This window comes from Salvia splendens, chromosome 15 (assembly GCF_004379255.2).
Source record: "Salvia splendens isolate huo1 chromosome 15, SspV2, whole genome shotgun sequence".
Lineage (NCBI taxonomy): Eukaryota > Viridiplantae > Streptophyta > Magnoliopsida > Lamiales > Lamiaceae > Salvia > Salvia splendens.
The window spans coordinates 7,299,520-7,323,882 of record NC_056046.1 but is presented as its reverse complement, the minus strand read 5'-3'; the positions used below and the strand labels follow the sequence as shown (position 1 = coordinate 7,323,882).

General features: G+C 35.9%; 3 protein-coding genes across 6 annotated transcripts in view; 2 read left to right on the top strand and 1 right to left on the bottom strand.

Moving 5' to 3' along the window:
* Positions 1-9,492, top strand: part of LOC121768206 (BEACH domain-containing protein B-like) — a 29,050-nt gene extending 19,558 nt beyond the window's left edge. For 3 of the 4 annotated variants that reach the window (XM_042164616.1, XM_042164618.1, XM_042164617.1), the window contains exons 27-41: positions 1,097-1,212; positions 1,324-1,776; positions 2,113-2,326; positions 2,841-3,062; positions 3,157-3,621; positions 3,707-4,012; positions 4,102-4,548; positions 4,631-4,677; positions 4,775-4,868; positions 5,157-5,363; positions 5,826-5,951; positions 6,029-6,400; positions 6,489-6,720; positions 7,883-8,633; positions 9,021-9,492. In XM_042164616.1, the coding sequence (XP_042020550.1) occupies positions 1,097-1,212; positions 1,324-1,776; positions 2,113-2,326; positions 2,841-3,062; positions 3,157-3,621; positions 3,707-4,012; positions 4,102-4,548; positions 4,631-4,677; positions 4,775-4,868; positions 5,157-5,363; positions 5,826-5,951; positions 6,029-6,400; positions 6,489-6,720; positions 7,883-8,577 (3,996 nt within the window). In that variant the 3' untranslated portion in view covers positions 8,578-8,633; positions 9,021-9,492. Of the gene's footprint in view, positions 1-1,096; positions 1,213-1,323; positions 1,777-2,112; positions 2,327-2,840; positions 3,063-3,156; positions 3,622-3,706; positions 4,013-4,101; positions 4,549-4,630; positions 4,678-4,774; positions 4,869-5,156; positions 5,364-5,825; positions 5,952-6,028; positions 6,401-6,488; positions 6,721-7,882; positions 8,634-9,020 lie in introns of those variants that run through there. The other variant, XM_042164620.1, reaches the window with a different exon arrangement.
* A 603-nt stretch (positions 9,493-10,095) lies between these two features.
* LOC121769022 (glucose-6-phosphate isomerase 1, chloroplastic-like) lies at positions 10,096-15,912 on the bottom strand. Its single transcript, XM_042165669.1, has 14 exons — positions 15,204-15,912; positions 14,733-14,849; positions 14,203-14,301; positions 14,025-14,108; positions 13,622-13,765; positions 13,450-13,515; positions 12,682-12,750; positions 12,461-12,568; positions 11,903-11,955; positions 11,656-11,794; positions 11,320-11,476; positions 11,085-11,163; positions 10,497-10,563; positions 10,096-10,426 (listed from the first exon to the last, which is right to left on the bottom strand). The coding sequence occupies exons 1-14, from the start codon at positions 15,708-15,710 to the stop codon at positions 10,292-10,294; spliced, it is 1,824 nt and encodes a 607-aa protein (XP_042021603.1). The 5' UTR covers positions 15,711-15,912; the 3' UTR covers positions 10,096-10,291.
* LOC121766643 (GEM-like protein 1) lies at positions 15,768-23,615 on the top strand. Its single transcript, XM_042162920.1, has 3 exons — positions 15,768-15,843; positions 22,670-22,974; positions 23,352-23,615. The coding sequence occupies exons 1-3, from the start codon at positions 15,768-15,770 to the stop codon at positions 23,529-23,531; spliced, it is 561 nt and encodes a 186-aa protein (XP_042018854.1). The 3' UTR covers positions 23,532-23,615.
* The last annotated feature ends 748 nt before the right edge of the window (positions 23,616-24,363 follow it).

Below are 24,363 nucleotides of genomic sequence, written 5' to 3'. Positions count from 1 at the left end.
GCGCACCGGGTCGATGAGGTGAAAATTCGGGTCGCGGGTCGACGAGTCGACGGGGTCGAGAGACCCACAAAGCTAGGTTAATTTTTTTGCCTTTTAATATTAAATAAAATAACATATTGCTCTAATGTTTATAATACATCAAATAATATAAATGTAGACGCAATTCATGTGAATAGAGATAAAATGGAAAATAGAAATGATCAAAATATCAAAACAATTCATAAGTCATAACACAATAAATAATTGAAACCATTGTCTGAAAATATCAAAACAAAGGAATATATGAAGGGTGGCAGCAAAAGATCTTTGAATTGTTTATTTGTTTAGGAGTGAAGAGGCCGAATTCTAAAGTGTAGAAAGTAGGTTTGAAAAGTTTGATGTGGTGCATGCATATATATAGAGAATTGTGATTGAGAGAGACAGAAAACATGTGAGAGATTTGAGAAAATCAGAGATAACATGTGTTTAGGGCGACCTAAGCGACTCACTCGACCCAGGCGACCCACTCGACCCAGGCGACCCAGCTGCGACCCTGTATCTCGATCAACCCACCCATGTTGGGGCGGTGATGGTCTCGACCCAGGCGACCCGAGCGACCCGAACGACATTTTGACAACACTGGTGGAATTTAAAGTTTTGATATAATTTTTAGCAGAGAGAGTGGCTAGCTTTAATTTGTTACATAATTAAATGCCTAGATTTTTTCCCATTTTGACAAAATTACCCCCGCGTGCAATATTAAACCCTAAAAAATGACATGATTTTGATGATTAATCTGGACCATCTAATGCCAGATCCTATCTGTGCATCATGGTTTCAATTTTCCTTGATTTTCATGAACTGAAGAACTAAGTGTAATGGAAACATCCCTATAGTTTCAAGATGGTATGCCCTTGGAAAAGTCCAAAGAATATGATAGAAGATAATCCTTTCTGGGATGCCATTTTGTTTATGCAATTTTTGGTTGTTGAATTAGATATTCCTTGTCGCTTATATACTTGCTTACTTATTTTAAATTGGTGTAGGGTGAACTATAATCCTTTTGCATTGCATGTTATTCTGTTGTATAAAAGAAACTATTTTCCCCTTTCAACAGTTTCCAGCATGCAGCTCCAAGTTTTCTTCTCATTTTCCAGAACTAGATAACTGCCCAGACTTTAATGATGCTTTAGTTGAAGCCTTGCAGGGAGAGCCTGCCAATAACTTACCTGGGTATCATCACCTTTGCTATTAATATTTGGGATTCGAAGACGTTGACTGCGTCCATGATTCACCTGAACTTCTATGTATTCTTTTTAATATAGTTCACTTTTTTCTTAATAGGAATTATGGGATTCATTTCTTAAATGAAGATGAAAAAATCTGTGATGAGTGGTGGAATTTATATGACAACCTTTGGATTATTATCAGTGAAATGAATGGAAAGGGACAGAGCAAGAGTTTACCAATGGCTTCATCTTTTTTAATACCATCTTTAAGCCAAAGAGCCCGTGGCTTGGTAGAATCATTTAACATCCCAGCTGCTGAGATGGCTGCAGCTGTGTCAGGGGGGATCAGCAGTGCACTAGTTGGAAAACCAAATAAAGCTGTTGATAAGGCTATGCTCTTAAGAGGGGAAAAATGCTTAAGATTCGTTAACCGATTAATGATCCTCTATCTTTGTAGAACATCACTTGAGAGAGCATCTCGTTGCGTCCAACAAGTTGTTCCTGCTTTGCCTTTCCTTTTGACTCCTGATGATGACCAGAGCAAGAGTAGGCTGCAACTTTTTATCTGGTAATAAAATTTATCAACTGCAGCTGAAAAATGTTTGCAGGATCTGTTTTTAATGTCTGGTTCATTAAATTATTATTTGGTGTTTTTTTATTAATAAAAAATGTACTCCCTTAGTCCCATAATAGTGTCACACTTTCCTTTTTAGATTGTCACACAAAAGATGTCACATTTCCTTTTTTGGAAAAAGTTCTCTCACATTACTATAAATCTCACATTAATATAAATATATTATTTTCTCTCTCCACTTAATACACAAAACATCTCCTAAAATCCCGTGCCATTTTTTATGGGACGGAGGGATATGTTTTAGGTAATGACCGCTTGATTTGTGCACAGGTCCTTGCATTCTGTTAGGTCACAGTATGGAATGCTTGATGGTGGAGTTCGTATTCATGTTATATCCAGATTGATACGTGAAACTATCAATTGCGGGAAGTCAATGCTAGCTACAAGCATCATGGATAGTGATGATTTGTCTGATTTAGGTAGTACGTCAAAGGAAGGGAACTCTATATTGAATTTCATCCAGAAAGATCGCTTTCTCGGCGCGGTATGTTTCTTTTCTTACCAGGTTTTATTATAGTTAGCTACTGCGGCTACATAATATTGGATTCTTGTCATATGCACCCAAATGAAAACATAAAACTTTAGATAAACTGGAAAACATATTAACATGAACAAATTTATTATTTTTCTCGGTAACAAGAAGGGTGGTTTATTCCCAGTTAAGGTAAGGGTTTTGAATCCCTAAATGTGCCAGCCGACCTCTGCACGGTTGAGTAGTTTTTGTTAAAGTATACCTTCAAAGTTTTGACGAACTGGAGAGTGAGGTACAAGTGGAAACTGCTTAGCCATCCATTGGCCCAGAATTTTCTTGTTACTCGTCAAATTTTCCTTTGGTTGCAGGCAAAGTGTTTTTTATTTGTTTCTTCTTTTTCTTACTAAGGTTATCATAAGCGGAACAAGATTTTCTGTTGTAATTATCGAGATAAGAAAACCTGTGAAGTGATACTCTTAAAGAGTTGTTGCTATTACTGCCTATAATCTTAATCTATATTTTGCAGGTCGCGGATGAGGTCAAATACATTAAGAGTGTGTCAGTGGATCGAAATTTGCAATTAGATGAGCTGCGAAGTAAAATGGAAGAAAATATGTCTATAGAATCTACTCAAAAGAAAGCTTCTGAGGACCAGATACAGAGTAGTTTAAGTGCCATTCTTTCTTCCGATGAAAGTAGAAGATCTTTTTGCCAGCTCTCTTTGGATGAAGACCAGCAAATTGTATCTGTAATATATGAATATCATTGGCTAGCTTCCTTGATTATATAAAATTTTCTATTCTTGCACGTAGTATGCTCACATCTAAGTTTACCTTGTACAGGAGAAGTGGGTTCATATGTTCCGCTTGCTAATTGATGAAAGGGGTCCATGGTCTGCTAATCCGTTCCCCAATAGCATAGATGCACATTGGAAACTTGATAAGACCGAGGACGGATGGCGCCGTAGGCAAAAGTTAAGACGGAATTATCATTTTGATGATAAGCTTTGTCAGCCTTCCTCCACTTCATCTAACAATGAGGAACTTCTTTCTGCCAATGATAGCAAATTTGGTTCGGGGAGTGTCACCTTGGAGAAAATGAAACAATTTTCTGTTAAAGGAATTCAAAGAATTACTGACGAGGGATCTTCAGAGCCAAATGAAAACGAGGATGAATCTAGCCAGCAACAGATTGTTGAGATTGAGGATACATCAGGCAGACAAGAGGTGACAAGAGAAAGTACTGAGCAGGAAATTATGCAAGATAGAGAAGATTACCCGCCGGTAACAGAATCAGTGACCAGCGAGGTATGATTTGAGGATCTATAGTGAAGCCAGAGAGCAACGCCCACTCTTATCTCCAATGTTTTTTGTTTTTCTAATGTATTTGCAGGTTCTAATGGAAGTACCCTGTGTTCTTGTAACACCAAGGAGGAAATTATCTGGGCGATTGGCAATTATAAAGAAATCCTTACATTTCCTTGCTGAGTCTTGTGTTGAAGGTACAGGAGGATCACCCGTTCAGAAACCTGAACATTCTGGAGGACCTCAGAGGCAGAAGTTTCTAAAATGGCCCACAAGTTTGAATGGAGATATTGAAAGACTAGGTTACCCAGAGAATTTTGATATAGTTATTGGAGACAGATGTCAGAATCAGCATATAAGTATTAAGCGTCACCGGTGGTGGAACATACTAGATGTACTTATCCCTTTTTATGCTTCTTTTTTGTTACTGTCTAGCACATTATATGGATAAACCTAATTGCCACTTGTTCTTTGTGCTTGCAGGTTAAGGCTGTCCATTGGACTCGGTTCTTGCTGAGAAACACTGCAGTAGAGATCTTCTTTGTTAACTCTATTGCACCAATATTTTTGAATTTTGCTTCTCAAAAAGATGCGAAGGATGTCGGAAGTTTGATAGTGAAAACCAGAAATGAATCTACGTTAAAGGGCTACAAGGAAAAGACCGGAGTTATTCCTTTTGTTGACAGACGCGTAGCTCAGGAAATGGCAGAAACCGCTAAGGAAAGATGGAGAAGAAGAGAGATGACTAACTTTGAATATCTGATGATTCTCAATACCCTTGCAGGAAGGTCATACAATGATTTAACCCAGTATCCCGTCTTTCCTTGGATATTGGCGGACTATACATCTGAAACTCTTGATTTGAAACAATCAGCCACTTTCAGAGATTTATCAAAGCCTGTTGGAGCCCTCGATCCAAAACGATTTGAGGTTGTTAAACTTTTACCTTACTTATCCAGGACATTGTCCTTGTGCGATTACTATATCTTTTACTTATTTTTCAATGATTCAGGTTTTTGAGGATAGGTACCATAACTTTGTAGATCCTGATATTCCCAGGTAATTTGGCCCCTCGATGTATTTATGTTCCAATTTCCATGATTTGAATCTATATTATCTTGCTCTTCATGTTCTCTCCCTCTGCTTCCTTCTACAGTTTCTACTATGGATCTCATTACTCAAGCATGGGTATAGTGCTGTATTACTTACTTCGGTTAGAGCCATTTACAGCCCTCCATCGCAGTCTGCAGGCATGATTTTGCCACCCACAGTTACTTGGTTTTTCTACTGTTATTGAATTACTGTTCCATTTTGAAATCTGATACTGGTTATGCATTCGAAGAAGTTAATTTCTTTCTTCTATCGTAGCCTACTCAAGATTTTACGGCTTTTTTTTTTGTTTTCTTTGATTTTCTTTGTTTCTGTAGTTCCATCTTGATTGTTTTAATTTATCATTATTATCATCTTCATTACTGTTGTCATCATCATATCGCCATTATTGTTATTAAAAAATCCATCCGTCCTGTGTCTTCAATCAGGGTGGTAAATTTGACCATGCAGACCGCCTCTTTCACAGCATTGAAAGCACATACCGAAACTGCCTTACAAATACAAGTGATGTGAAGGAATTGATTCCTGAATTCTTTTACATGCCAGAATTCCTAATGAATTCAAACTCGTACCATTTTGGAGTAAAACAAGATGGGGAACTAATACGTGATGTTTGCCTCCCCCCATGGGCAAAGGTATCCTTTATTTCTCAACTTATTTCCAATCACTTCCTTTTGTATCTTGTTTTTTAAAGGTAGTTATCTCAGCCCTTGGGACAAACTCTTGAATTTTCTTGTCATGTTTCCACTGTTATAGATTAATTAAAAGACTTACAACTGTGAGGATTGAGTAATTGCAATTTTGGTTTGCCCTTCTTCTGGTTTCTGTTTGTTCTATGAGCTAATTGACTTGATTGTGCTCTCTCCCAGTGATAGCTACTGCTAGTCTTCTCTTCTTGTTAGATTAATTAAGAAGAGTGGTGGGAGGAGCTTGTGAAAAATAGATTACTTGAGGCTATGCTTATTCTTTTTATCAGTATTTGCTGATCAATTTCTTTGCCCTCATATTGTTACTAGCGTTCATTTTTATCTTTTTTGGTATTTAATTTGATAATTTAAGATGTTCTAATAACAATCTTCCATCAAAACAATCTCCAGGGCTCAGCAGAAGAATTTATCAGCAAAAACAGGGAGGCCCTTGAAAGTGAGTATGTTAGTTCAAACCTTCACAACTGGATTGATTTGGTGTTTGGTTACAAACAGCGTGGAAAACCAGCAGTTGAGGTAAGATACTTTTAGCTTACTCTATGTCAAGACCTGTGATTATGAATTTCTACCTGATCTGTGATATTGGTGTACAGGCTGCAAATATTTTTTATTATTTAACCTATGAAGGAGCTGTAAACATGGATAACATGGAAGATGATCTGCAAAGATCGGCCATAGAAGACCAGATTGCTAATTTTGGTCAGACACCCATTCAGATTTTTAAGAAGAAACACCCAAGGCGGGGGCCTCCAATCCCAATTGCTCATCCTCTGCGATATGCTCCTGGGTCTATCAATTTAACCTCTATTGTTCCATGTTCAATTAATTCTTCATCAGCTGTGGTTTACATCAATGTGTTGGACTCGTACATTATCTCTGTGGACCAGAGCCTCAACATATACGTTAAAACCTGGTTGACAACACAATTGCAATTTGGTGGGAATTTTACATTCTCTTGTTCTCAGGTGTGATGTTAATTAATGCATGTAGAAGATTTTTTTATCATTTAGTATAATATAAGTGCATCTGCCTTAAACTTAAAATTTTATGTAGGATCCCTTTTTTGCTGTTGGTCCGGACGTACTCCCTCCTTGTAAAATTGGAAGTCCTTTGACCGACAACTTTGAGCCTGGAGCACAGTGCTTTGCAACCTTGCAAACACCATCTGAGAACTTCCTCATTTCTTGTGGCAACTGGGAAAACAGTTTCCAGGTCCTGTCCCTTAATGATGGAAGGATGGTGCAGAGTGTCAGACATCATAAAGACGTCATTAGCTGTGTTTCAGGTAAGAGTCTTACCATCTGGAAATTATAACAGTTTCATTTTACAATTGGTTGTATTAGTTATTAGTTATAAATTATAATGTCATAGTCCTAGCGCTTACGGAAGTCACAAACCAAAATCTCAAGACTCGGGCTTTCTTAATTCTCTAAAGATAAACCGAACGACAAACCCTCGAGTAGGAAGAAGTATAAATCTCTAAAATTTGGAACAAATGCGAATAAAACCATTAGAGTGCATGTCCCTGTCAAATAATTGAAAATATCCAACAGGTGAACCGAAAGCCACCAGCCGGTATCAGATGACAGGTTAGCCAGCTTACCTGCACCTTGATTACCTTACAGAAAAGTTTTCAGAAAAAAAAAACTGAAAAACTTTAAGCTGAAGCCTCTCCAAAATACTAATGCATCGAGATTCTAGGCGCTACTGGAGCTGGACTTCTTCTGAACCAGAGATAACAAGGACACACAGACATGGAGTCAGACTCCAGCCAAAGAAAATGCCAGCCTTGACCATAATCTATCTGAATAGGTGTAATAATAAAGTAGAACCAATATTGGTCAAAATACATTCTCTCTGCTCATTTAAAGGATATATATACAGTATATTTCACTCATTTTATCATCAATGACTAAATGAAACAATAACCTCATGAGTAAAAAATTTATGCTTTCCCGCATATTATGTAATATGATGCCTATGTTTATTGTCTAGCTTACTAGAAATGCAACAACTAAATGGTCAAACTCAGAATATTGGCATAGGGAGGCTGACAAAAGTGTGGAGAAACAAGCATAACTGGAAATTTAAGGGCAAAGTGATATTAACTTTTATGTTCTCTGATAACCCAATAATTAAAAATAATGGAAACTGGAGAACAATGCATTGGCTGGGAGCTTGTTAAATCCCTATATCTTAACTTGTTCTTTAAAACCTTAGTAATTCTAGCCAGATATTACATGTAAGTTCAGATCTCTTGTTATATTGAATTTGGACTTGGCTGTTAATCAGAATTTGATAATATGATATAAGGCTAATACCAATGTAAATCATATTTTGTGTGTAAAAGTGGATTTCTTCTGTCTTATCTCTTTTGCAGTTATCCTATCGGTTCATATTTCCTTGAAAATTTGTTTATATCTGAATTACCATTTGTGACTTTGCAGTGACAGATGATGGAAGCATACTTGCTACCGGAAGTTATGATACCACTGTTATGGTGTGGGAAATTCTTCGTGTTAGATCTGCTGAAAAGAGATCTAGAAATACACGGACGGAGTTTTCATGGAAAGACTGCATCATTGCTGATACTCCATTTCATATTCTCTGTGGACATGATGACATCATTACATGCATATGTGCAAGTAATGAGCTTGATCTAGTAATAAGTGGTTCAAAAGATGGAACTTGTGTCTTCCATACTATACAAGAAGGTAGATATGTGAGATCTATTCGACATCCTTCTGGCAGGCCATTGTCCAAGCTTGTTGCTTCTCGCCATGGCCGGATTGTCCTGTATGCGGATGATCTTAGTTTGCATCTTTTTTCCATAAATGGGAGGCACGTTTCAACTGCTGAGTCCAATGGCCGCCTTAGCTGCATTGAACTGAGTAGTTGTGGTAACTTTCTCGTTTGTGCTGGAGATCAGGGACAGATTACAGTACGCTCTATGAACTCCCTTGAAATTCTTGTGAAATATACTGGTTTTGGAAAATCAATAAATTCACTGTATGTGACCCCTGAAGAATGCTTCATAGCTGGGACTAAAGATGGAAGCCTTCTAGTATATTCCATTGAAAATCCCCAACTTCGTAAGGCTAGCCTTCAAACGAACTCAAAGTCAAAAACATTTGTGACATGACTTCATAAGTTCAGTTGTGGATGCACAAGTGAAAGGGAGCGCCATCCTGGTATGAGGTATGTAGAACTATCATATATCAAATGACCAGATATCTGTTTCCAAAATCTTATGGGTATATCTGTTGTATGTTTGTTGCATATTATTCCCTGCTAAGTAATGTTACCCTACATGCTGGTGGGTATAGTCAAATTGTGATATAGTAGTACATTTCATTTGACAAGCTGGTTGTTCCTGGTGAAATTTTAAAACATAAGTATATTTTACTAGTGCTACCATTCTCTAGATCATTGTCAGTTTGTGAACTTGAAAAACAATTCTCCCCGAACAATCCATTTGAGCCATAGAAAAAGTTGTGGTGCTAAAGTTGTGTCTTGCATCCTTAAAACCAATATCAGCCAGCCAGGAAGTATTATCCCCTTGATGACTATTCTATTTGACCTCAGATGCAAGATGCTGTTGTTGGTCGTCAAAATTTTGCTGGTCAGCGTTGGGACATCGGTGCTTGATATGGAGCACACGTGCTCTGTTTTTCCTCATTATTGACATCTTGAATACTGGAGCAACAGAGATAAAGATGTTGTGAAGGTGGTAGAGGCGAACAAGGTTGCCTCTGGCATGCAAGTTTTTGACTAGAGAGAGAGAGAAATGTACATGCTCTTGATAGCAATGAAAAGACTAAATGTATGATAGAAGGAAGAAGATAGTTGTAATATGCAGAAGCTGAAATATGAAAAAATAACAGAAGAGGGACAAAGAATCCTAGGCAATGCAATCAGTGCGATTTGTGCAGTGTTGTAAATGTAATATAGGACACTATCTGTATTGACATTAATGCATTTACATTTTGTATGTGCACTTGAAACTAATTTCTGAGTGAGTTGTGCCAGCTGCAGCTGCAGTGGTTGATGTTTATTATCTACTCTCTTTACATACAAATATGACCTATTTCAACTGTCTCTCAAGAGATTGCCTTAGAAATCAATCTAGTTTATGAATTTTTCTCGCAACTGTTATCTTTTCCTACAATCCAAAGATCTTGCGTATTTGTCAAAAACAATAGGTTTTGGTAGTAGACAATATGTTTGGTTTTATATTTAGTGGTTCGGTCAAAAATTAATGATCAACTGCATTTTGACCGATTAATGAATTAAATATTACTTTAACTAATCATTTTAACCTAATATAGTTATTATTTTAAAAAACCCATATTTTAATACAAAATAAATAATGATGTCATTTTGACGCTTCTCAGTATGTTGACTTACTAGGTTAAAATAATTAATTAAAGATGATATTTAAGTCAATAATTCAATCATCCGTTAATATGCATATAAACCATAAACCAAAACATACTCCCTAACTAGAATTTATTATACTTAGTAGGACTAAAAAGTTTTTTGGATATGTACGATACCAGATTTGAACTAGGCTCTTGCAGAAATTATATCCTTTTATCAAGTGCTTTGTATATGTTATGCATGATATTTATTGGCTGCAAAATATAAGCGAGCAAGACTATAGAAGACAAAACCATTGTCTGTTTATTCAGTTTCCTTCAAATAAGTGGCTATCAGTCTTGCACAAGGCAATTATTTCATTGCAAATTTATCAACTTCTGATAGCGGTTTAAATGTGACAATTTTCACCTTCCCGTTCAGTTTAAAACCCCTCGATGACAAAAATGTCAAGAAAAAGAGTTGTTTTCCAAGTAATTTTAGGGGTACATATCATCAACATTGCACTCCCCTAAGAAAACCTTGACGGTTTTTGGTGTACCACAGCTCCCTTCAGCTATTAGAGCTCTATCATTGGCAGCCATATGTGCAATAATCTTGTAGATCATTTCAATCTGCAATCAGCAAAAACAGTCATTAACTCGTCGTGTCATGCATATAAAACAAATTACAAAGTGTCCTTACTTCCTCAGGAGCATGGCAACGATCAGCTATTTCTTCAAGTGTTAATGGTTCAATGGGTTGTTTGCAGCTAAAATGTACAAAAATGTAGGCAATATTAAAATCAGTGTCCAAGTTTTCGATAATAAATTCTAAATTGCATAGAATAGAAAGTTCAAAATTGCATGTAATATCAGCTCATGTAGACCTACAACTTTAACAAGCTTCATGTGATCACATTGAAGTACTATTATCAATAATATTCCTAGTCACATGAGAATGCAAAGCCAAAAAGTCAATTGAATCAAATCTGTACCTTACATAAAAGAAGCATTTAAACTAAGTTTCACCTGGTTAAAACCACCACCAACTTTTGCAAAAATCCTTTCAGATTATTTGTATGATCTAGACTTTGTCCTTTGCAATTAATCAGAGAGACTACTTCATCTTTAGAGTTGCAAGCGGGAGAATTGATGCTTTTACAGTTTTACTCTTCTAATTTCTCACAAAGTTCATCATTATTTTACAAAAAACAAAATTGGCAATTAAGCTGTGTTGCCAATCTAGGAATCTAAATTTCCCCCCAATCAACCATTAAATAAGTTATATTACCTTGCTTCATTTAATACAGCAAGAACGCGTTTTTGAAGAGCTAAAACTTCTCCTGCTGCTTTTTTGCCCGCTTCAACTCCTGCAGATATGTAGCAAGAAAGTTTTATTCCACACTAAGATCATAGAAAGAAACCGTAAAAATCACAGATGTCTACATGTCAACAAGAAGACTTTGCTGCATTGACAAACACATGTTCAGCTGCAAGAAATTCACAAGGTAAGTGCAATGTTATACCGGGTTGATGGTAGGCATTGATGTTGACCAATGAGGCATAAATCCCAACTGCTCGCTCGTAAAGGGCTACCAAAGCACCAACGGACCTGGGTGTCACCTCTTGCACAGTGACTGTAATAGACTCTCGGTTATTGGCATATAAAGCAGATCTGGTCCCCTGTATATAATATTTAAACCACTATATAAATATATGTAGGCAAAAGCAATATGTATGGAACTTACACTTTGTACTCCAAACAATTCTAGGATCATTATCATGGAATCACAGATCAAATATGTGAACAAGCTGTCCCTCGCAGTTGAATGATAAGTTGTGACAAGGGAACAAAATGTAACCTGTAAGAATCCAAATAGATAGTCACCACAGGTGACACCTGGTTCAAGCTCCCAATCATGACCAGGGGGTCTATCTCGTAGCACTTCAATGAACGTGACAAAAAAGTTGTGCACCCCGTCTCTGAGCTGTTGAATGTATCTGATAGGAAAGAGGTTGGTGGAGAGATCATAAGTAATTGCGGTACAAATCTCATAGTTTGGATTAAAAAAATATATGTACGCATTAAAATGTGAATAAAATACATACGCATGCTGATCAGTGCTTCCCTTGTTACCATAAACACTTAGCCCTTGGTTTACCTACAATGTACAAGGTGGTGAAAGAGAAATTGAAGGATTAAATGAAAACATATGCCCTAAATAACCCAAACTTATATTTCAATACTCCCTCCGTATTCAAAAAATAGAAACATTTGAAACGGCACGGGTTTTAATGCATAATTGGTAAAGTAAGTGAGAAAAATTGGTAAACTAAGAGAGCGGAAAAGAAAAATGAGTAAAGTAAGAGAGAGGAAGAGAAAAAGTAGTGAAAGTAGAGTTAGTGGATTGTGGGGTCCATGTCCTAAAATAGAAAGATTCTAAAGTTTCTATTTTTAAGGAACGGCCCAAAATGGAAATTGTTGCTATTTTTAAAAAACAGAGGGAGTAGTTAATTAATTCAGAAAGAATGACAAATAGCAAGCAAAGTTTTGTGCCGACTACACAGCTAATTTATGGCTATTTCATTGACATTGACTGCTGTAATATCTGATACAACTTGTTATTAAACGGAAAAATAAAGAGTAGTTCAGTAAACTTTAAGTACCCGGTTGCCATCCAGATCAAACTCCTTTCCAAGTGATTCCATGACTAGCTGCTGCAAATATCGACTGAACAATAATAAGCTGTCCTTGTAAGGAAGGACAACCATATCCTACAGTAGCCATAGAACAAAGTTTCATTTCTATCCATAATAGCCACTTTGAAGTTCTCAAAAGATTGAAATCCTTATGCATCACACTTTTTTGCAATCAGAATATAACATACCTTCGATCCGACTCCATCTGCTGCCCAATACCAACATAAAGCTAGCAGCGCTGCTGGATTATCCCTGACCTGAATAATATATGATTAAAAGCCTATAATGCAGTTCCTCTGTTTCTTCCATATGATTCATCTCAACAATTACACTAATAGATACCTGACACCAGGATGTATACAGCTAAAACATGAAACATAATTGTCGGAAAATTTTTTTGGCAAGTACCATAATCAAGAAAAAGTGTATTATGAATGAACTTGTGCATCTGAATTAGCAAAAAGAGGGAAGATTGTGTGAAGAATTATTACTGAAGCGATATGTGGGGTATGTTTGGACTCTCTTGTTAAAACCGAAAGTGTGTATTTCTAAATAAAGAGTAATCACATGCTTATGGGTCACGACATGGTTGTATAAGGACAAGGACTTTAGGGTTTTTATGTGAACGATATTTTAAGAGACTGGAGTGCAATTCTACAGGATAAAAAATCAGGTAGACATTGATAAGAGTATAGGCATGTGAACAAATGAAAGGAACTGAAGATATATGAAAACGAAATGCTTTACGAATGAAAAACAAATAACAGATAATCCTCCAAAGAGGCCAACAGCCTACCGTTCTTCCATTGAGGAGCTATACATACTATAAAGATTACATAAAGACTCCTACTTCTAGTCAAACTCGAAAGTGAACTAATCCTAGAAGATTAATGACTCAAGACTATTTAAACAAATCATTTGATAAAAAGTGTGAAAAGATGAAACTATAGTCTTACTAGTTTGGTTCTGTTGGCTTCATCCATCAATGCTGCACCAGCTAGCATTTCTTTAATATCAATTCCCTGAGAAGATCATGCAAATTTTGGAGGCATTAGTTCTTCATATCAAGAATAAGCAGCTTAAAGAAAGAAAAAGTTAGTAGTAGTATATAATAAAATAAATAGAAACCTGAAGTGCAGCTGCAAGTAAACCAACGGCAGACATTTCTGACGTTCTACCACCCACCCAGTCAAACATGGGAAATCTTGCTAACCAGCCCTCAATCCTGGCTGTGTTATCAAGCAATGAATTCTCTTGTGTAATTGCAACACCCTGTGCACAGAAATATCATAGATGATATAAAAAGTAGAAAATCTATGCAATGCTTGCTTGCTTGCTCGCATAATTACAGGTACTGAGTGCCAGCAAATATTCACAAAGACATTCAAGTAACTGTTGCCAATATGTAAGTGAGTAAGCAAGCAAATGCATTCTGCTGCATCCCAATTAGCCATGCAGTTGCTTTAAACCAGGATGCAAAAGTCATTTATATAATTAAAATGCAGGAAGGTAAAAAAACTAAGACAAATACCTGTTTTGCGAAATCCAGACCAGCTTCACGGAAGGCTTTCTGAACTTCAAGTAGACCATTTCTTGTTTCGGGTGTGCCTCCACTCTAAAATGCCAAAAAGAAGTATTATTGGGTTTGCAGCATTTGCCAAGCCATAAACATGAAACAGAATTAACTAGAAGATGGTTTCCACTAATACCTTTGAAACCACTATTACAAGCGTAGATTCTAGCTCACTGCCAAGCTGCGCTATCTGATGATCAATCCCAGCTGGATCTGTATTGTCAATGAATCTTATCTGGAAATGTTATGGAATAAAAGAATTAGGACATAAGCACATACAGCTAAACTACTGGAATTGTGAGATCAAGAATAAGATTACTATCAAAGCTTGAAGTTTCTGGAACTATATTATAACTCTGATTTTTTTCATAATCTTTGTTGCTCATAACCAGGCATGGATATGTAAACAAATAAAAGCAAGCTCCCCACCCCAAACCCCCCAAATAAAACAAGATACATGAGGAACTTTCAGGAAAAAATAAGATACATTCTGAAGTTTCCAATAAAATGTTGTTTCCTTGTAATAGGTAAAGCATACATATCAAGAGATTCCATCTAAGGGGTGATAGTTGTGAAAGTTGAAATAGAGAGTCAAGGAAAAACAAGCTGCTCATGGAAAATATTACTGAGCATCCTGATACACACAAGATTGTGTTTACTATATACCTTAAGTGGGGGATTATCAGGAGCCAGTGCCTCTGCAACAAATTGTGGCCCCAGAGCTGAACCACCAATTCCAATAGAAAGGATTTGGGTGAATCTTTCTTTCTGAGGGGGCCTAATCTGCATCATAACAAGCTCACTCTCAGAAACGTCAAACAACAAGAATATTGGCCACGAAAAAAAGAAAGATTCATCCATAATCTGGCTTCACTTGAAATCTATACCTAGCGCCTTATATGAAAAAATTCAGAGTTTTTTCTAAAGAGAGATCTATTTATCTCTGCCATAATCTGCATTCCTGGTTACTACTATTAGGTAATGTAATTCAGCTCCGAGTGCGGAAAACCTAATTCAATCCCCATGGGTAGATTCACGAATCAGTGATCAAGCATCGAATTCCCCAATTTGAAACCCCTATTTCAATTGAAACAATTAGTGATAGCAAGAAATTAGAAATGGTAAAAGGAAACTGACCTTACCACTGATGACTAGGTCAGCAAAATCACAGATACTCTCCAACGTAGTCTCGATCTGCTGAGTGAGGATAGCTTTGGGAGCGAGCTTGGGATTCCTGAGCCAATAATGCCCAACCATCCTGCCCTCATCCGGATTGGCAATCGCCCCCTTCTCGAGCTCCTCCATGTCGGTGAATGCCTTCTGGAGGCGGGGCTCCATTTCTCGGAAGAATTCGTCGGTGAACCCGACCCGGCTGACGTCCAGGTAGAGCCCCAGCTCCTTGTGCTGGTACAGCCATTCCACGTACCTCTTCCACAGCTCGCGGGGGTCCTTCTCCAGCGCGTGCGCCGACAAGTGCACGGCGGCGTCGGTGGCGGAGGCGGAATTGGAGAGCGTCTCCGGGGGGACCTGGCGCGCCACCCTCAATTGGGCGGCGGGGTGGGAGAAGAGAGACGGGGTGGTGCGGTGAGTGAGGGAGTGCGGGGTGAGCTTGAAGGAGAGGCCGCCGGAGACGGAGGAAGCCATGGTGGAAAATTAAATTGGATGTGTGAGCGAGTGAGTGAGCGATGATTAAAATTGGGTATGGCGATGGATCAGATGAGAGAAGACGAGAGAATGAGATTCGCCATTGGGTTTGTCGTCTCCTCTGCAGAGCGCTGTGAGAGAGACTGATTGTTGCAGAGAGATTGTTTTTGTTTTTGACCTTCGATATTTTCGAGTGTATTTTGTTGGTAGGTTTGTTTGCCAACTCAGCTGATGTAATAATCTAATACTCCTATTTTGTGTTTATTTATTTATACAATTAAATGCCTTCAAAAAAGTGTATAGGTAGGACTATCCTAATAAACCCTAATGATAAGATAATTACGGCTCAATGACAATTTCTTTGTGTCCAACAAATTTCGAAGGCAAAGAGTGTTCACTGTAGTGGCACAGTCATGCCACAGTCAAAAAAAACATTTATAAATCATGGATCAGTCACAAAAATTTGTCCACCCATGCCATAGGCATGCGATAGCCATAAATCACATTATTTTTATTTGTTAGTATATTTTAATTGTACAAAAATATATAGATGGGAATGGAATAAAAAAAATAAATTGGGATTAGGTATTTTATAGATAAAAATTAAAGACTTAAAACAAAAAATTGACCGTCGCAGCACCGCCGCCCTCCCACCGGCGCTTTGCCGGCTTACAAGGTGGTCCTATTGTGGTTACTCAATACGTGATAATGTGTATTCATTATTTGTAGTGTGCATGTTTTTTGAATGTGGGTGCTATGATTGAGCCATTTTAAATATCCTTTAAAAGTAGATACTTTTAAAATATATTCTAATTTTAATGCATAATTAGTGAAGTAAAAGATAGATAGAGATTAAAAATTAAAATGGTATGTAATCTTAAAATAATAAATAAATAATTTTAAAAGATACTATAATGAAAATAATTGTTGTTTTCCAGCATGGAGGGTAGTGTTTTAAAAATGTGATAGCTCGCTCGAAATTCAAATAGAATTGGGAAGTCGCTATCCGTGATATTCAAATAACTAGAATTCAAAATTAATTAAACTCTTGAAAATATGGTTAACAAAGTCCACTATGGAATAACACGGCGGTAATTAATAATGGTGTCCATTATTATACTCTTCCAGCGATAATAGTATAATACATGGCCTTCAATTATCATAACTTGTTCTTGACTTTTTAAATGATTCATTGCACGTCATATCCAAAATAAAGTACTACTGATCTCGTTGTTTAAACAAAATGAAAACCGTTTGTTTTAGGGAACTAGTGTTAACACCCGTGCTATGCACGGGCCAAATAATTTTCAAAAACTAAGAAAATATAATTAAAAGAAATTAAATTAAATTAAATTAAAAAATATATGAAAAAAATGTAAAAATTATTGCAAATCAAGAATAGAAACTATTTAAAGTTTGTATTCATAAGAATATAAAAATTTTAAAAACATACTTCTACTTCTACATCTATCAATCTATCAATCCACTATAACAAAAGTACATGAGGGAAAAAATAGAAATAGAATAGGATATACAAACAAAAGATTGAGAAATACTAAATAGCAAAGTAAATATATAAAATTATTTGAAAAAGTAAATAGTTCATTATAAATTACATCAACAAAACATAGAAATCAAACATCTTCTCAAGAACTTGTTAACCTCATCAACAACATCCAGCATGGGAGCAAGTATAGCACGATCTTGCAAAAGTAGAGAATAAGATAAGAGAGGGGGGAAAAGTAGAAAGAATGATGTTTCTATATTTAGAAAGTGTCATTTAGAGTGAGACGAATTGAGTATATATTAACACTTTAGTAAATATACATATGTTTATATTTCAAGTATTTACAAATACAAAAATACAAATTTAATACCCTCCGTTCCAACTAAGTTAACATTTTATTAATCAACTAAAATGAAAAAAAATATTATTATGCTTGAAAACCCTCCATTATGATAGCTGGCATGTTTCACTCGGGAATGTCTGAGTCATGTAAGCATTTTATAAAACGAATTTTGAATTGTAAAGTAAAAATTATAAGTTTATATAAATATCACAAATTTGTAACGGTTATGCTAATTACTCTCCCGTCTCTGAAAAGTATGAATTATAATTTTTTTAGTCCGCCTCTGAAAAGTATGAATTTTCTAGTTTTGGAAACTCCTTTCTCTTTAATAATAAGACTCATTCTCCATTAACAGTACTTTAAAAAGTCTTTTTTTCAATCTCTCTCTTACTTTTCCAGTTATGCATTAAACCAATGCCAAATCAAATTAAATATTTATACTCTTTAGGGACAGATGAAGTATTTAATAATAAACATCATAAAAATATTACAATAAAATAAAATAAAAAACAACTTTATAGTAATCATATTAAAGAATACTAAATTACATTTACAACTTAATAATTAATATCATACTACTTACTAACTATCCTATGTGCATGTAAAAAATCACAAAATGATAACGACTTTCTCCCTATTTATTTTCATACATCAAGTTCTAATATATAAATCAAAATTTGAAAAGAAAAGATTTTGTGAAAAATAATTGGAAGTGGAAGGTTTTCAAGAAAAATTAACTATTGGAATATAAAATTTTAAACATTAAAATTAATACTTAGTTTTATTCATATATTTCATAATTAATTAAATTCTAAGCCCTATGTTCTAGCACACGTTAATGCCATTAATATTTTATACCTCTTTCAACTTTTATTACTCTCTAACAATCACAAACTTATACAAACACTCGACGGATGAAGAATTTGACCGAAATTCTTCAATCGCCCACACACGATCGCCCACAAATATCATAGATCGGCGATAAACGTCACATGTTATTAAGAGTAAAAACTCAACTATTATAAAAGAAACGGAGTTTATAAATTTTTATAAACTTGCTTATACACAACATTAAGAGTAGTATTTTTAATACTTAATGTGTGATATAATATGAATGTTTATAGCATTATATTTTTGTTAACCTTGTCATATCTATTTAATTTTATTTGTTATTTTACACAAAGAGTACAATTACAACACAAATTATTTTGTTACAATATTATTCGATGAGTACCATCTCCCAAACAATATCATTTTGTTATTTATTTGAAAGAATTTCATTTTAAAAATGCACATGCAAACTCTAATAAATGAAATGTTGAAATTGAACCTATAAATTAAGACATGGTAACAAAGCAAAACACCTAAGTTAAACTCTATTTATCATTAAACTTTAAAATATAAAAATAGAGTACATATAAAGCTCAATAAAGCCCAAATATTGTATAGTGGACATAAAGAAATAAATCCTTAAAGCCTTAAAGAAATCCCAATATTAATACAAATTAGTAAATTCTCAGACCCTAAAAGTGGCGCCCCATCTCTTTCTCCTCTTTATCTCTCTCGTCTGGCCCCATCTCTCTGTTTTATCTCCCTAATCGGCGCCGCCACGACCACCGCCGTGCGTCGCCATTTCTTCGGCGAGCTTCACGCCCGCCTGCCGACCTCGGTCAGCCGCCCACTACTCTCTCTTCTCCTCTCTCAAATCGGCGCCGCCACCACAACACCCGCCCAGCCGTACCTCGCTAGCTAGTCCGCGAGCTTCACGGCCGCCTGCCGACCTCGGTCAGCCGCCCGCCTCCGTCCACTGCTCTCTCTTCTTCTCTCTCAAATCGGCGGCCGCCACGACCACCGCCCGCCTCGCCTTCCTCAATTGCCGCGTCGCCTCGCCTTCCTCAACCGCCGCGCTAGCCCACCTGCACAGCCGCATCATAGGGAACCGACGAATCTGAATTTTCATATCGAACGTCGATAACAGTAAGCTCACATTTCTAAAGCTTTCACCTTTTAACCTTGTTGATTTTTCCATTGATTTGGGGAATTTCGATTTTGTTGTTGTTGTGGATTTATATTATCCACCCATGTTATTTTGGTTTTGAAGGATATCAAAGAGTAGTTGAAGGAAAATCGCACCAACGACGATGCGGAGAGGATTTCGGTGACTGCACAGCCGGCGTTCGCTGGCTTTCTTTCTCCTTCCTCTCAGGATCCGGAAAATTACCTCCGCGAGATCAGCCTGCATTCAGAGATATTAATTCACATTAGTTCACATGAAGTCTTAAATGTAGCCTTAATTAATGGTACAACTATTTATGCATATTTCAAAACTTCTTTGAGAAGTGTTGCGCCAGCAATGAATTTGTCCAATAGTTTTTGCCTTTTCATCCCCCAATAGTTTTTGTTTCTTTTTATGATTTTTATTTTATTTTTCAGATATGTATTAATAATTTGTCAATTCTCAAAATGACCAAAAGGACAAACAAAATAGCTTCACAATTTCCCGCCAAAAAGGGCAAATAAGTCTTTTCATTAAACTGTCACTTTAGATTAGTATAGATTTCAACTACTTCAATTATTGGTTGGTAACTTATTTATTGAAATAATTTTAATTTAGATATATATTAACCATCTGATTCAATTATTTACAAAATTGAAACTTCAGATCAGCAATTGAACCTCTACTTTACATTATCCGCCTTCGTGGAATTGTTTATCTAATTATGATTACTTTATTTTTATGCTCGTTGTTGTTCTGCTTCTTCATGATTAGTTTCTTTATTTTTATTATCTTTTAGTTGGAGTATTATATTCTCTTCTTGTATTCGTAAGCCCATTCAACATTTCACTATTCACGGTATGAGACATCAACTTTGAACAAAATACAACACTATTAATAATACATACAACATGCAAATAAAATCATATCATACTTGGTTTTATACATCACATTAGCTTGGTGGGACTTGCGACAAGTTATAAATTTAATATGTGTCTTAAGTTGTACTACTATACATACTTTTACCGTAATTGGAAAAAAATATGTAAAAGGCTTCTTTATCTTATACCAAAATAATAAAGTAATTATATCAAATAATCACTAAAATATAAAATAAATCAGAACATAATGTGTATATCAAAATTTGTGAAAACATGCATTTTCGTAATAGTAGTAGTAGTACTGTAGTAATATTAACTATAAAGATAACAATTATTATTAATTGAATAATAGTAGTAATATTTAATAAGCTTGTAGAATCAGAGTTTGAGATTTTTGCGATAAAATTTTTATCTTGGATTTGTTTAGAGATGTGGTAAAATGCAATAAGATGATGTATGCGTATGGGGTATGATGTAAGGTGTGAGGTAATGAGGTAAGAAGAACAAAATGTCTTAAAACAAAGATTTTGATCTTTAATTTCCCTTTAAAAAGTGGCGCACCAAGAAAAGTGACAAGAGTGTAAAGTTATACTGGTCGTCCATGAATTATTTGGATGCGACGATGAATAATGATATTTTAATTAATTATTCTTGAATATTAATCTCAAATTAAACTTATTTTACGAATTTAAAATAAAACTCATTTACGTTGGACAAAATAATTAGTTAGAGCATCTCCAATGGCGGTTAGCGGACCGGCTAGCCAATTCCCGGCGCTAGCCTGTTCCCTCGCCGAACCATTGGAGTCGGCTAGAGCCAAATCGGTGAAAAATCGGCGAGCGGACGCCGATTCTCTGACGCTGGCCGATGCGCTCGTCGATCGGCTGGCCGCCATTGTAGGCGGGCGATCGACGAGCGATCGGCCAGCACTTTTTTTTTAAAAAAATTGAAACACTATATATACGCGATTTGCACGTCATTTTCATTCGCACCGCTTGTTTTAACTAGTTTTCTCTCTCACTTAATTTCTGTACAAGAGTAATAAAGCAAAATGGAGAACAACACCGAGGGGTTTCCAGTCACGAGCGGGTCTCAAACTCCCACGGTACCCGTGGGAGGTGGATGGGGTCCGATGGCCGGGTACTACAACATGTACCCTTGGCCGGGTACTACAACCAAAACTATTATTAATGGGTGAATGCAGATAAGTGAAAAAATAAAGCATGCATGGACTCTTCTTCGTTTCATTCATTCTTCCATCAACATGTGAGTTTTTTCACATGTTGAGTCCGGAATGTCGTGAAAACATAGTCTAATATGTATGATTTTTAATCTTGACCGTCATTTTTTCCTCTTCCAATGAATAAAATATGTAGAGTTCTAGGTTCTACACTTAAGAATGGTTCTATCTTTAACGCAACCCTATAGGTATATATATATATATATATAGGGAGATGATCAAAATAAGTATGTGTTTAAATCCAGAAATGCATACCAAATCTTGGCCCTAGGATTAGATGATCTAATGGTCAATAATTAACCAAAAACACGGAAGGTCATAATTAAGCAATTTTAGGTCATATTATAATATTTGTGTTTAATGTCATGCTAAGATCGTTTTAGGTCATGCTTTGTTAGCATGACCTAAAAATTACCTAATTATGACCTAAAAGTGACCTAATTATGATATTGTTCTGCGTTTCTGTATTTAAATCTAGTTTTGCATAGATCAAAACCCTATATATATATATATATATACAATACTTATTCAAGGTCTGATCTTTAGATTTTGTTTTTTTGTGCTTCTGTTACAACACCTGTTAAAGTGTTTTTCCTTGTAATATGACATGTGTTTCCCGGAAGGCTAGCATGCAGATGTTAAGACCATTATGGAATTCAAGAATAAACTTCCCTTCTTTTTTAATTTAATTTTACTTTATGAAAGACTACAATTGATTCTCTAACTCCCTTCAAGGTTACTAGATAAGGAAACCTATACCATATGTCCAAGGTTTTCATGAGCTACCTTGGCTCGTCAGGAAGATATAGTAGATAATCCGTCCAGTGCTTTGCAAAAAGTAACTTCATTTCTGACTCCAGATGGTTGTAAAATGGAATATTTGTGTGGAAAGAGTTTATTCTGATTTCTATGATTTGGACGTGGCAAAGTCTGCTCTTTCTTGACCTCTTAACAACTGGAAGTGTTATAATTATAATAAGTTGTTGTGCTAGTTTCTGATAAATACTTGCTTAAATTAGTGAAAACGGGACCAAGTATCACAGACGCTGCTGTTGGAAGGATAGCACGGAGCACCAAGGTTATGGCAGAAGGTGGATATGAAAAGGTCTTTCAGAATACATTTGAAAATGCCCCAGAAGAAAAGCTGCTGAAATATTATGGATGCTATTTGTCTACATCTGCGGGTCCTGTTGCTGGAGTCCTTTATTTGTCAACTGCAAAAGTAGCATTTTGCAGTGATGATCCTCTTTCATACAAGGTTCCGGAGTCGGAGGAGGTTCGTATGAGCTATTACAAGGTATGTGATAGATTTTTCACCCTTTTGTGAAACAGGCATCCGTTTGTTATATCTTTGAGTTATTCCTCTCTCTCACTACACCTTTTCTTTTGTAAACTAGCAAATATGGAGGAAAAATCATTAAGAGTGGTTCTTTTGTAGTTCCATTGCAATCACATGAATGGAGCCTTCTTCAAAATCTTAATTGCCCCCTGTTTTAATTTCTTAATAAAAATCCCTGTGTTGTTCAGAATAGTAGAGCTTCGCCCATCCTATCCTTTGCGAAACATATTAATGAAAATAGATGCCCCAAGTTGAAGTCACCTCTTCTCCTTCGAACAGATAATTCTTCATTCTCTTTAGATTTCTCTAACAGCACACATTGGTGATTCACGCAGGTGGTTATCACATTGCAGCAACTGAAAGCGGTTAACGCTTCAACAAGCAAAACAAACTCAGTTGAGAAATATATCCAGATTATATCCGTGGACAATCATGAATTCTGGTTCATGGGATTCGTCTACTACGACAGTGCTGTTAAAAATTTACAAGGTGTGTTGCAGGCTCGTCAGTCGTAACTATTTATAAATACTGGAAGTTCGTATGGTGTGCTGTGTTTGGAGTCATCGGAAGGCTCACATTTGAATGTGGTTGAAGATTGATATGTTTCATATAAGCCATTAAACCGATCTAAGCTGCATTTCTTCATATTTTTCGTGAACGTAAATAGCGAATGTAATGTGATGTAAATGAGTTTCCTTGTTTTATTGTAATAGTAATACTTATAGGATTGTTTGGTTTGAGTGATTATGTATTATTGATAAATTAATTTAATTTAATCAAATATTTGGTATAAATGATTCAATTATTTTCAGTCAGCTCTCTAATCATCTTCAAACCTACAATCAAATTTTTTCGGTCCTCAAACATCTATAATATTCGGGTCACGTAACTATAATAACTCATTCTTTTTTTTAAAGAGGATCAACAATGGTTCTTCAACTACTTTTGTAATAATTTGAACTCTCGACCTATAGATTAAAGGTGAAGGGTCTTACAAACTAAACTACAATTCGTTGTCAACTCACCCTCTCATCAAGAGATAATTCATTTGATCTGTAAATCTCATATTTTTTACCATGCAAATGATATGAGACATGTCTCGTCCCTTGACTGTAGTGATACTTTCATACTGTATTCTAGTATTCCACAGTTACAGTGAACCCCGCCTTCACCAGAGAACCACAAAAAGTCTTTTGGAAACTATTGTCAGCTGGAAGTAAGCAAAATATCCTAAATTCAAAAATCTGATCCGAATCAAACCAAACCAAAATTTAAAATTCGATTTGGATTTTTTAATTTTTTAAAAATTTTGGATGTTAGAACTGGATTGGATATTCTAAAATCCAA

What these genes read in the sequence shown, in the direction of transcription:
- LOC121769022 (XM_042165669.1), bottom strand. Translation starts at nt 15,710, where the DNA reads ATGGCTTCCTCCGTCTCCGGCGGCCTCTCCTTCAAGCTCACCCCGCAC. An exon ending in TACTTGCAGCTGCACTTCAG is followed by an intron (nt 13,516 to 13,621) that starts GTTTCTATTTAT and finishes TGATCTTCTCAG; the next exon opens with GGAATTGATATTAAAGAAAT. An exon ending in ATCTATTTGGATTCTTACAG is followed by an intron (nt 11,477 to 11,655) that starts GTTACATTTTGT and finishes TATTATATACAG; the next exon opens with GGGACCAGATCTGCTTTATA.
- LOC121766643 (XM_042162920.1), top strand. Translation starts at nt 15,768, where the DNA reads ATGGCGATGGATCAGATGAGAGAAGACGAGAGAATGAGATTCGCCATT. An exon ending in CGTCTCCTCTGCAGAGCGCT is followed by an intron (nt 15,844 to 22,669) that starts GTGAGAGAGACT and finishes TTGTTGTGCTAG; the next exon opens with TTTCTGATAAATACTTGCTT. An exon ending in TTCGTATGAGCTATTACAAG is followed by an intron (nt 22,975 to 23,351) that starts GTATGTGATAGA and finishes TGATTCACGCAG; the next exon opens with GTGGTTATCACATTGCAGCA.